This window comes from Penaeus vannamei, chromosome 13 (genome assembly GCF_042767895.1).
Source record: "Penaeus vannamei isolate JL-2024 chromosome 13, ASM4276789v1, whole genome shotgun sequence".
In the NCBI taxonomy this organism is placed as follows: Eukaryota; Metazoa; Arthropoda; class Malacostraca; order Decapoda; family Penaeidae; genus Penaeus; species Penaeus vannamei.
The window spans coordinates 3,626,721-3,639,782 of record NC_091561.1 but is presented as its reverse complement, the minus strand read 5'-3'; the positions used below and the strand labels follow the sequence as shown (position 1 = coordinate 3,639,782).

At 35.5% G+C, this 13,062-nt stretch overlaps 2 protein-coding genes across 2 annotated transcripts in view; one reads left to right on the top strand and one right to left on the bottom strand.

The window, feature by feature from the left end:
- The window catches only part of FRG1 (FSHD region gene 1), a 7,419-nt gene extending 790 nt beyond the window's left edge, over positions 1-6,629 (bottom strand). The window contains exons 1-4 of the mRNA XM_027353009.2: positions 6,472-6,629; positions 4,338-4,464; positions 3,981-4,077; positions 3,602-3,768 (exon numbers count right to left, since the gene is read on the bottom strand). Coding sequence (XP_027208810.2) covers positions 3,602-3,768; positions 3,981-4,077; positions 4,338-4,464; positions 6,472-6,527 — 447 coding nt within the window. The 5' untranslated portion in view covers positions 6,528-6,629. The remainder of the gene's footprint in view (positions 1-3,601; positions 3,769-3,980; positions 4,078-4,337; positions 4,465-6,471) is intronic.
- Positions 6,630-7,287: 658 nt separating this feature from the next.
- RpLP2 (ribosomal protein LP2) lies at positions 7,288-12,724 on the top strand. Its single transcript, XM_027353037.2, has 3 exons — positions 7,288-7,427; positions 11,851-12,020; positions 12,532-12,724. Exons 2-3 carry the CDS (start codon positions 11,852-11,854, stop codon positions 12,702-12,704), a joined length of 342 nt encoding a protein of 113 aa, XP_027208838.1. The 5' UTR covers positions 7,288-7,427; position 11,851; the 3' UTR covers positions 12,705-12,724.
- The last annotated feature ends 338 nt before the right edge of the window (positions 12,725-13,062 follow it).

Below are 13,062 nucleotides of genomic sequence, written 5' to 3'. Positions count from 1 at the left end.
CTGTATCAAAACAGGAATGGACATAAATCTGTATATATAGCATGAAGTACCATATCAACTGTACAATGACAATAAAAATGGCCTATCCTACCATTTCATTCTATCTGGTTGTCAGAATTCAACTGAGTGATATTCCTTCCTGATTTCATCCTTATTTTCTTAGATAAAAAATAAAATGAAGAAGAAAAAAATACAACTTGTATCATTTTCTTTCGTATTTTAGGATCGAAACTTTCACAAAATCACATACTTAGATTCTATCTGGTTCTTAATTTCAAGAGATTTTGGAACAAAATTTTCCACATGACTCTCTCCTTTGCATTTGTGTTCTCCTCCCAACTCGACATAAACCCATGGACTGAAGGATGATGTGTATGCATGCCACATCCATGGAGTTCTGTTTTGACAATTTCGTTTATGTCTAGATGGCTTTACAAGTGTTTAGTCATCAAGAAGTCAGTTACCAGGCCTACCTGAGCTTGAATATTTCTAGAGAAAGTTTTTATTTTTATTATATTAGCACTGATAATAGTGATGTCCATAAAAGTAATAGAAATGTTAATAAAGGTCAGGAAGGTCTAGTAATTGACCTTGGTGACTAGCCTATGTGCTTAAGAAGCCAACTATTTGTCAAACTGACAAGACAACACTACAGTGGACTGTGCAAGTACCCTATGGCCCAATGCCTTAAGAATTTTTAAAGAAGACTGTTCATATGAGGTAAAGGTGTACAATTGTTATATATTAAACAGGTTTTAGAGACTTAAAAAATCCATGAAAAATTATGAAAGTCTACAGAAAGATATAAATTTAAAAAAAATTGGGATCATGCAACATTTGGTAGCCAACCTTATATCCTAATAAGCAAGCTTAATACAAGTTTGACCTCTCAAGAAAACAAGTGTTATCTACTGTGTAAATACATTCTTAGTTATATGAAAAAAATCTACTCAAGTTAACAATGGCAGAACAAAATCTATTCATGTGCAACACTGCAAAAATATCTGGTAGAAAATCTGAAAGAATGGAAGATGTAAAATTACATTCATATGATATACGTACCTTTTTTTTGCAATGCTATACATTACAGAGGAGTAAAAGTGTCCCACATTTGTTATCAGGTAATTAGCAATACACCAAATAAAGAACAAACTTCTTATCATATCAACTTGCATAGATAGAGGCGAAGGAAGACATTTATGAAGCTGATGGGGAAATATGTCCATAATCCCCTCCTCCCCCTTAAGAATACAAAATAAGCCATATGCTTATTTTGGTTAGGCTACCACTGAATATTTATACAGCATGAGTAAAGTGGCAGAGGGACAATGTTAGCTGGTTAGATTAGTGTAATGCTATCTAGGTCAGACATGGAAGAGATGGTTCTCAATCACTTGCACCAACACCACTATGCTTACTACTGGCATTCAAACATAGATGCAATTATATTGCTCATTCTCTTGGAAAAACAGGGATGGGCATATGATTTGTTCTTAGACAGCACATTTTCTGCTAGTTCTATTCCCTATGGATATAAAAATGGAACACAAATTATGGCAAAAACTATAATAAGACAGCTTACTTCCCTTCCTTACTGAAACATCCTGTCATAACAATAATGGAAAAAAAGAAGCTTGATAGAGTAACACACAGTAGGGCAATTTTCATTTTTTTTTTTCCTAACTAAAAACTTTTAAAAGAGCATGTGAGCTATCTATATTTTCCATTAAATGAAGCATGTGTTATCTGTATCCTCATTTAAATCAGCCAAAGATAAACACGGTACAAACAAATCTACTTAGCTTACTATATACAAAGGAAGAAAATTCGGCATCCGTGTGAGAATGGTCTCTGACATTAAGCAATTACAGCCCAATTGCAGGCTGTATTTCAGAAAGGTAATACTGTTTTATATCTATGACCTGGTAAGAGAAGTATCCCCATTTACTTAGTCCTCTCTGCATAGATATACATTAGCTAATCATCACCACTGTTGGTTTTCCTTGTGCTTGCAAAGGGTATGCATTCCATATGGTACCATTAGGAATATTATGGTTCTGGTCAACCTTTTAGTGTTGCAATGACTTTATACCAGTGGCATAAGGTATGTAAATATGGCATGTCCCGTAAGCAGCACTTGAAGCAGGGTGCCACTGTGCACTTTCTATCAGAAGCATAGTCGGAGTAACGTTACAAAGGCTAGTTTTTCTGGGTATAAAATTTCTATAAAAAGAAAAAAATAACATATGAATATTAGTGTGTCTACCTGCAGAAAGATAATCATCCATCTAATTTTCATCATCAGCTGCAACATCGGAATTTCCTTCATGTCATTAGAGAGAGAAAAAAATATATATGGGATTTTTTCATTCTGAAAAAAATCTCATGTTGCTATCTATTTACAAATAGTAATTATATAATCAATGTTTTAGATTATTCAGAGTTTTTGTAGGGTTGAAGTAAGCTGAAACATTTTTTTTATTTCATTTTTTAAAAGTTATAGGTATTTCTAATTCTATTTTAACCATTTACATATGAAGCATATTAGTAGAAAACAAATACATATCTCATTATCAGAAACCAAAAGGACAAGCAATGAGGAGTAATCAATTATACTGTACAGGAAAAACTAAAAGTAATTTTATATTGAAAAGAATTCAGATTCAAAATAAAAAGTTTATATGAAAATAACACTTCAAGATCTCTAGAATCAAACAAGTGAGAAGTGCTGATTTTGCAACTCCCACGGGGAATGACATAATATCCACTAACTGCATAAAAAATACTGAAATACATGTAAAATCTTTTGCATGCTAACTTAATTATTTTAACCCAATGCCTGCTGTGCTAACTGTAAGATTGTTTTGTGAAATATCTCTGCAAATGCTTAACCACAAAGGAGTCGTTTAGTAGACCTTGTGACCCCATCTTGATTTCACCTTTTCTTGAATTAGTGGGATTTTTTCTTTTTTCTTTTTTACTTGTGCTATCAATACTGATACTGTTATTTTCAGTGTTTAACCCCCAGGAGTTGAAGTGTCCACAATGCTGTTTTTTTGAAGGATAGACAGAAATACGAGTGGAAACAATGGAACAAAGCTTTTCAAATCTGTGATTAAAAAAAAAAAATCTTTTTCCTCTGTCAGAGGGAGGAAAGGATTGTGGGAAAATACTTGTACTTTTATAATAGATTCTTTCAACTACCTGCCCCCCCCCCCACCAAAAAAGAAAAAGAAGAGGAAAACACACACACACACTTTTGTGTCCCTTACCATCTCTCCATTTTCTAAGGAGTCAGGAATTTTTTTGGAATTTGATGCTCCACTTTCAAATGCTTTGTGGCATGCCAGCACTAGACTTAGATTTCCTAGTGGGTAAATTTGAGTTCTACAAACCATAATGACAATATCGCCATATAATGAAAGATGAAAATTTAATGCCTAAATAAGGCTTGGCACTATAGTGACATTGATGGAACACTGTCTTAAAACATATCTGGTCTTATAATGCTACTATTGCAAATAACTCTTCATTTACTCCTAAAAATAATGAACAAGAACATCTATACCAACTGCAACATCATTCAGACAAGGAAACCAACCTGGAAGACAGGCTGCCACATTTCCCGTGGCCCAATGGCATCTGCCCGACCCACTACACGTCCAGCGCCATCAACACCAAGATACTTGTTGTACCCAGATTTGAAGGCTATTCGGTCGTCTCCTGCTGGTACTGCTGTTAGCACTTCTTCAGGGGATGGTCCATCACCTGTAAGTTTGGTTTTGTTTAATGTAAAATAATTTCTATTCAAGTTCATGATATGTTTAACAGTTTTCTTAATTTTTATTAATTTCTTATCTATATATAAATATACACCTAAGAAAAACCTAGTAAAAAAAAGTCTTCTTATGAGGATAACAGACAATAAGACACAATCTTTTGAAGGAATTTTAGCACATAAACATTCCAAATAATGTTACCTTGGTCATGTGGAGCTCCTGCTGTGAATAAACCATTGTCTAAAGCTCTTACGTATATTGGAGCGCCACCAAGTTGTACAGCTACACTTCCACTGATCTGTTGGAAGATGAAGGAGGTGTTTTTTAAAAAAGAAAATTACTGTTATATTCAATTTTAGAAGCAGTACCAAACAAAAATGTTAAAGATAAAATTTTTCTGTTCCTCATGAAAGGTCTTTCATGGTACAACCATAAAAAATAAACATAATGATGATATGATCTGAAATGGCAGATGGCAAATATAAAGGTCATTAACAACCAAAATGCAATGATACGTAAAGCATAATCCAACATACTGAAGTAACCCGAAGTCTTTACCTGATGAAGAGCTGTGATGGACCACCAGCCTCCATGATCGGCCTTGTCTGATTCATGAGTGCTGGTACTGCTGCTTCCCCCGTCACCTTCCTCTGCTTTTCTTTTCTTGGACTTGTGCTTTTTGCGGCTGTTGAGAAATGCTAAATAAATGTTTGTAAGCAGCATGCAGAGAATGCAGTTTGCAATTCTGCCTCACTTGTAATGAATACCTGATATAGTCTGATTTGTAATTTTTCTGCAATTAATATAATCCATTAATAAAAATTACTCACTCAGAGAATTAATAAGATTGTCATTGCATAGTAACATCACCAGGTAGTTTTCCTGCACTGGAGTATACTCAATGGAAGATTAGCCATTCACACATGGTAATAATAATTAAAAAGTCTCTGTTCATGGACATTCACACAGAATCCCTTAGGACTTCTGAAGGAAGAGAGACTCACATGGATATAAAAGATTTCTGTTCTATAAATGAGTAACTCTAATGAAGTTATAAGTTAAGATATGATAATAACAAAGCTTTGTTATGCAGTCAAAAAAAACCTTTTCCCTGCTTATATAATAGACTTGGTAAGAATTATGGTCATCTTTTGCTTGAAGTTAAATCCATTTGGGGTAACTCTTATCAAAATCAATTACAAACATTCTGCTATGAATGCTATTAGAAGTAAAAGAACATGTCTCTTTTTCTTCATTATATTATACTGATAAGAAAATGATTTTTTTCTATCTATCTATCCATCGAGCTATGTATCATTCTCTATCTATCTATCCATCTATCTATGTATTATTCTCTATCTACCTGTCTATCTATCCATCCGACTTTTTGTCTTCCTATTCATCCATCTATTCTTTAATAACACAGGTAGAGTGAAAACTTATGCAAAGTGTAACATGAAAATAGAATAATTTGCTGGTCTAAAAGGGATTCAAAAGGGATTATAAGAAAACACGACAAGAAGACAAGAAAACTGAGGAATCTTTTATAATCTATGAAGAATTATGTAAGAAACACTGGAACATACCATAACAGCAGATTAGTTCACTTGTACTCTGTATGCCCATTGTTTCCAGAAATTAGGTTAGGATTTATGTTATATAAATCTCAAGTGGAGCCAAAGGAAAGGCAGGAATCTCCAATAAACTGATTAAAAGTATAAACACCCTAATACACTTGTAAACAGTTCAATAGTGCAGGAATCAACTATAGAAGCCGTTCCTAACAGGTCGGTTTTGACTCCCACAGGGATGGTATAGGGTTATCAGGAGAACTCTGCAGCCTTGGGTAAAATGTTGTAGGCGAGATAGAGTTTAGACTGGTTCCTTGCCAAGGAGATCTTCAAACTCTACTTTGCAAGAATTATGAAGAATGTTTGTTAGTCGTTTGCCAGATTGCTGTAAGGTGTGGCAACTGTTGAAACTGCAGACAAGTCACTCTTAATTCCAACCAATAATGTCACCCAAGTCGGAAAAAAACACGAATGCTCACAGTGAAACTGATCTTGAATAGTAATGAGTTTTTTGCTCACACCCAATTTTGCAATGCGCAAACAGCGTTCACAGCAATATATCATTACGGTACTCCTCATATATCTGATGATTATCACCTTAAATGTCCTTTGTTTGCAGGTTGCTGCCCAAACACTGCTGTTACTCGCTATGACACATTCACAAAAAACAACATATTCTCCAACCGGGAATGTTACATATATGAAATATGATCAATTAGGATGGACATTGATCTATGGTATAAAAATGGCACATTCAAACATTGAATTCTCATCTTAATGACATAATTGCTTTACTTCTAAACCATTTTTAAAGGCTCAGAATCATTTTGATAAATACTGAAAATGGCTTTAGCAATATATTCAGCAAAATTGATCTTCCATGAAAAATAAGAGTCTGGTTAAATAAATCACTCATATCCTTATATACTCTTAAACCTAACATACTTTAGGTACTAAAAAAAAATCTTTAAAATATGTTTTGCAGATTTTAACCTGAAACTCCCCAACTAGCAGACGCTTATAAATACCGAAACTAAATATATACTTGATATATAACAAAGGTTTTACAAAAACTATAACATGAATCATCTGACAATCATCCAAATGAATGAGTAATTTACCTCTTCTCCCCTTTGAGCTTCAATTTTCCGATTTTTACTTTGCTGTATTCTGACATTGTACAGTTGTAAACAAACACAGATCTAAAGTGAGTAAACAACTCTGTGTTTTGATTGGTCGACGCTGAAAACCTAGTCGTTGATTGGTCAGAAGTTCGCCTGTCTGACTTTAAGAATAAATCTCTCATGTGATTGGTCAGAATTAGAATTTCCTCTTTGAAGAACATATCTATGCTTTGATTGGTTTAAAAAATATACTTTCTGAATATGAGGATACGTCTGAGTTGTGATTTGTTGAGGAAATAGAGCACTATGTTCCTTTTACATTACTCTTAGAATTAAAACACGAGAAATAATAGAATGATATGACATGCATAAAAGTATTTCTATTTTTTTTACGCTATCCTTGTAAATGTTGATAAATATCCTATCTACTGAGGATTTTATTATAGAAAATAGAAAGCATACACAGCTTATTTTCAAGTTACTAAATTGAACATAGAATAATAAGATACATGATTTTCAATAAGTGCGAGAGCAAAGTTGAATAAATTCTTTCTTGAATCCAAAAATGATGACAACTTGGCGGTAAAATGTATGGCTAAACATTGCTCAACAGTTAATACAATATACATTAAAAGTGCAGGTCCCTGTACATGAAAAACAACCATACTTGAATCGCTATGAATCACTAAGATATCTTAAAACAAGAATCATCAATATATATATAGCATCGTAAATTTTTAAAAAGCATTTTGTGATCCCGTAAAACAGTCCTAAAAATCGTCTCATACCCAGTCCCACGTAATCATCCAATCAGAACTCGAGTAGCTCTTGCGGTCGGAAAACTCGCGTTCTGATTGGCCGAAGCGGAAGCAACGTAAGAGTAAACACGAGAGTCGGCCTTCTAGCATTTGTGAACGACGAGTCTACACGTGCCGTCGGCATACAGATTTCAAGTAAGATTTAACACCTTATTCTATCACATATTCTAAATATTTCTATGACACGGTATTGAGCATATCTAAAGGAAGGGACGAGTAAGGTTAGAGAACCGAAATGTTCTGGCTGTGGAGGGAAAATACGCGAAGAAAAAAGTGTCGCCAAAGCCTCTCGCTGGCTATGGGAGCGGAGACGAATTTTGGTGTCGAGCTGAAAATCCCCTTTTAGTTTGGGGCGATTACGGCGATTTAAATCAGAATGAAATAGGGAAGGACATGGAATCTGAGATTTTAGGGGAATAGGCGAAAATAAAGCGCATTTCTTCGCATCTGTAGTTAGTGCTATAGTTTTTGGGGAACTTTATCATTTTCAGTTGTATTTTCTTGTGTATTTATGCAAGTGACTTGTTGACTTTATATTTTATGCCGCTTATGTTTGTTTCAGGGAAAAAGAAGTTAATGTATATTTGTTTCAGGGAAAAAAAATGTTAATGTGTATATATGAAATGTTCACTAAAACATGCGAATGAATCTCATCACATTTGTTGCTTTTTAGAATTTCTGTAAATTTCGAGGTTGAATCTGAAAGCTGCACGTATAGACACCGATTTTAGATTTTTATGTTCTAAGGAAATGTTATAATGGTTGTGAAATTGCAGTTTGCTTGATCAACATATGGAAATGTAAGGGAAATGGGGCAGTTGGAAGGGGCCGAGGGGGCAAAACGCCTGCATTTGTCATCGAGAGCGAAGCACATTCCAGAGATGAAGTCCCTAAGCCAGGGTATCATGTGAACCTTAAATCCAAACCTAACCTTCCATAATGGAATCTGTAAATCCTGATAAATGTGTAAATGTGATATAATAAGCCAAATTTTCAAATATTGAATATCCTTACGCCAAAATATGCCAGTGATGTCGAGGGTAAATGTACTCAATGTATGCAAGATATTTTTAAAGTGGTATTTGTTACCGAGGGAGACTCGCCCTCTAGAGACTGTCCCAAAACTATAGTATCATGCGAACCCAAACACTGAAACAAACTTTTCCTACCTTCTATCCCCCCCCCCTTCCCGTACCCTCCTTTATTAACACTTTGTGCCAACTTACAGAAAATGGTCTTTCATAACACTGGCTGTGTGAGGGTGTTGTGGCCATGGTCTGAGTGATATGCAGTGAATATTTTTGCCAATTTGTGGAAAATATAAGGCTGCTACAGCTGTACCTATGTTGTTTTTTACTCTATTTCTTGTGCTCCATAAGATGGTGGTGTCCATTTCCCTAATCTGCGCATTGCTCTCGGTAATCTGTTCCAAAAGAGCTGTTTGCCAAAGCTCCTTGGTGAAAAGGCCCTCGATTCCAGACTGGCTAACATTTCCTACCTTCTGTTTATTCCCTAGAGAGGGGGTAAATTTCCCTGCTCCCCCCTTTATTAGCACTTCATGCAAACTTAACAAGGCAAAATTTACAACTCTGGCTGTGAGAGGGTGTGTGGGCTTTGTCTGAGCGATGATAAGCGGACATTTGTCAATTTGCAGTAAGGGTGATATTGTAGTACCTGTATTGTTTATGACTTTCCTATGCTCAATAAGGTTGCAGTGTTTCCTGCTTTTGTCTTGTCACCTTAAATAACCTTATCCAACTACAGATTAAATTTCAATCAGCTGCCACTAACAAGGCAAATGATATATGGAAACGGTAGCAAAGAAATTCAAGAACGCTGTCTTGCATATATTTCCATACATTTGATCTAGAAGTAAGAGCATGCCAGCTGTCTTTCTACCATTATGTAAAGGAAGCATTGTTGCCATCTTGTTTTTAATGATGCTGCAATAGCATTTTGTACATATTCATAAAGCCAACTAAAGTTGCAAGCAGTATGCTGTCTAGCCTAAAAATATGACACTATAAATGTGTGGTTAACCCACTAAAGACGGGTGTCCTACATATGAAATACCCGGAAAAAAAAATTGCTGGGTGTTACACCAGTGTGATGCTGTATCGGGGCTCGAGCTCCAACTCGGCAGCTGGCTGCGGGCAGAGTCCGGGCTAGCCCCACGCGCCAATTTTATAGCCACCTGGAAACTTTTATTTTCGGCTTCAAAATATACCCCCGTCAATGGGTTAATGTCATCGATAATGACTTGCAGAGATAAAGGGAAATGGAGACCACCATCTTTTAAAGCATAAGAAAGTCTTTTTAAGAAACTCAATACAGCTGCTACAGTTTTATATAATTTACTGCAGAATGGCAAAAATATATATGCATATCACTGCTCAGAGACGCACAGTGCTACTAAAGGGTGGGCTTACTCCCCTGTCTAGGTAATAAATAGAAGGTAGGAAAGGTAGGTTTGGATTTTTGGGTTTACAAGATAACCTAGTTTTGGGATTGTCTCAAGAGGGTTGCTCTTGGTAACAAATGCTGAATGTACTTGAGTCAAGATTAAGTATTCACAATAACTTCAGAAATCGTACATTGTACAAAATGTACTTTCCCTATATTAAATGGGTATAAGGCATCTGAAGGTACTAGTGGGAAATTGAACATTTTGTTTGCTATTGCATAGATTTCTCACTCTACATGTTAAACCCTTTACTGTACACCACATGCATAGGAAGTGTCAGTCACAAAGCCAGTGTATATATTGAATGAAATATTTCTAATTGATCACACAACACCAGATCTATGGTAGGTATGTCTAGCAAGTATGATAACTTTTACTAAATGGAGACCAATGCACATTTTATATAATTGCACTACCCTTCCCAAACTTAGTGGGAGCTGTAACAATTTTTGCTTATCTTTGCAATAAAATTAGCATTGATATTGAAATATACTTTTATAAATGTGGTAATGCTTTACAGTATGGATGCACTCACCAGACACTAAAGTTCCCAACTCTACACCACAAACTTTATGCAACAATCCAAGTTGCCATGACTAGGTGTGCCCAACTGCCCAAAGGGGGGTTGACGGGGGGCTCTGGCCCCAACAGGGTTAATGTTACTGTTATTCCAGGCAATCTGGGAAACCAGGTTATTTTTAGGGTTGGAGACTTGGGTAAATTCATTCAAGTGTTAAGTAACATTGTAATTGAAGAGCAGTATTTTATGGTTAATCTTTATGGTATTTACGCACTAAGCTAGGGCAGATTGAATGATATTCTTGTAGAAGAAAAAGTTGGTCATTGGTACAAGAAATAATCTGCATACACAATTGTAACGTCACAAATAGAGGAAAAAGATCACATAGATCAGTGAATGCGAGTTTCGGCTCTTATCTTGCTGATCATACCAAGGTGAAGCCCATGTTTCCTGGGGGTCTCCCCTTGGCCAGCAAGCCCAGTCATGGCATCTTAGATCGATCAACGTTTTGACATTTTGTATTTAAAATGTTTTCCACCTTCGTGCTAGAAATTCTGGAGTGGACTTTTGTCAATTGTACATCATTTCAGAGATTTTATAAATATAACCTAAGTGAATCTGATTTCTTGAGTTTTGTATTCAAAGTAATTTTGATTATGTCTTGTATGTATTTCTGATGCGTATATTAACACATACAGTTGTGAAGGGGAATGCCAGTTGAAAAGTTTCTCATAATAATTGATTTTAAAGATTGTAATGGGATTGATCATCTGTTTTGTGTGTAAGGATGTTGCAGAAATTATATTTAGTATTTACAAAAACAAAAAATATTTTTTCTATTAGTAGTAGTATGATTAACAATTTATTTATGGAGCATATATTGAACATACCACAAGTCAAGTCAGCAACATACTTTGATGCCAGTATGGGGTGTTAATCTTGTGGTAGAGTAATTGGGTGATTGTGTGGTTTTTAGTGTCTCTGTTCTAGAGATTTACTGAAGATTCTGCATCATCTTTGCTTTTGAGAGTTGACACAATATTCTTGTTGATGTCATAGTTATAAAGCAGACATTTATTATTTCTGTGAAATACGCTATTGTTGGATTTGTCATCTAAATACTCTACCAATAGAGTTCTATTGGTAAAGCCAAAGGAAAAATTAGGTTCTACTGCTTGTTATTCACTTTTAGATTAAGAATTAGTACACAAGTTGCAATGGACAAAATATATATCGGTAGGTTCAGAAAGTTGAATTAAACTTCATGATCTATCCTATTAATGCAAGATTTCTATTCTGCAACTTAGATTTTTAGATTTGTTCTGCTAGCAGAAGAATGAAACTGTTTGTAGATTCAAATTTAAGCTTTTAATTGACTAATGTAAAGAGGATTAAATGTTTTGGTGGAAGTGTTCGTGTAACTGGATATCAATGAGAAATGAGGGTTGAGTTGTCTGTAGATTTTCCTTTTTTTCAAATTTAAGTACCCATGGAGTATTATAATTGGTGAAAGTGGCAGTAACTGTTCCATTTTTCCATATTAGGTTTGAACTAATATCTACTTGTGTTTTCAGAATGCGTCACGTTTGTGCGTACCTCCTTGCAGCCATGGGCACCAATGCTGCCAATGCTGCCAACATGAAAGCCATCCTTGCCAGCGTTGGTGTGGAGGCTGATGATAAGCAATTAGAAATTGTCATTCAGAAGTTTGGTAACAAGAATATCGAGAAAGTTATTGCTGAAGGTAAGGAAGGCATAAAATCAGGCTTTTTTTTTGGGGGGGGGTGATATTGTAGTGAGAATAAGCAACCATTTAAAAACGAGGATGGAATGGAAATATGCACTATATTATTTTGAATGGAAAGTTGCCACAACAACGTCAGTAGTTTACCCCTTTTAGGGTATGCTGCATTCGCAGTTGTGGTAGATTAAATGCCTGGAGGGAGATATTAGGCTCTGTGGCCCATGTGTCAAATCGAAGGGCAAACATTACAGAGGTTACCAATGCCAAGTAATGGATGACTTGCTTGGTAACCTGTACCCTAATGCCTGGATGACCCTCAAATATTTTGCATATTTTTTTGGCCAGTTGCTGAACATCAGATAAATTAAGTGTAATATAGTAACTATTTGTTTATATATGAACATTCTTGCTTTGGTATTGTTAGTGTTTATATAGGATTTAGCCAAAGTAGTCTGTGAAAGTAGTTAATCTGTGTAAGTACTGAGTTTGTATAACATTTGAAATTTTTCAGGCTCTGCATACCTGGCTGCCATGGGTGGTGGCGGAGGTGGCGCAGTGGCTGCCAGTGGTGCTGCTCCTGCTGGCGGTGCTGGTGATGCTCCTAAGGCCGAAGAAAAGAAAGAAGAGAAGAAGGAAGAGTCCGAAGAATCAGATGACGACATGGGCTTCGGTCTTTTCGATTAAATACATTTTATGGGAGTGTTTGTGGCTTTTCAATGTTTTCCTTGTTTTATAGTTATTGGAATCAATAAGAGATAATAAAGATGTGTTAAGATAGTCTCATGAATTAAGGAAATCTAATCAGATTGCATTTACAGTACATTTGTATATTAGATATTTCCACAGTTCTAGGACAGAGTTCAAGAAGACTGGAACTAGTTGCAAAATTCCTTAGCATAATCAAAATGAACTTGTGCACCACAAATTGAAAACCAAAAATTTGCATTTTTAGAATGCCTTTCCACCTTTACCACAGACAATGATGCACTCCAAAATAGACTGGGGAGAAGGGTCTTATGGAAATCCAGCAACAAATCTAAAT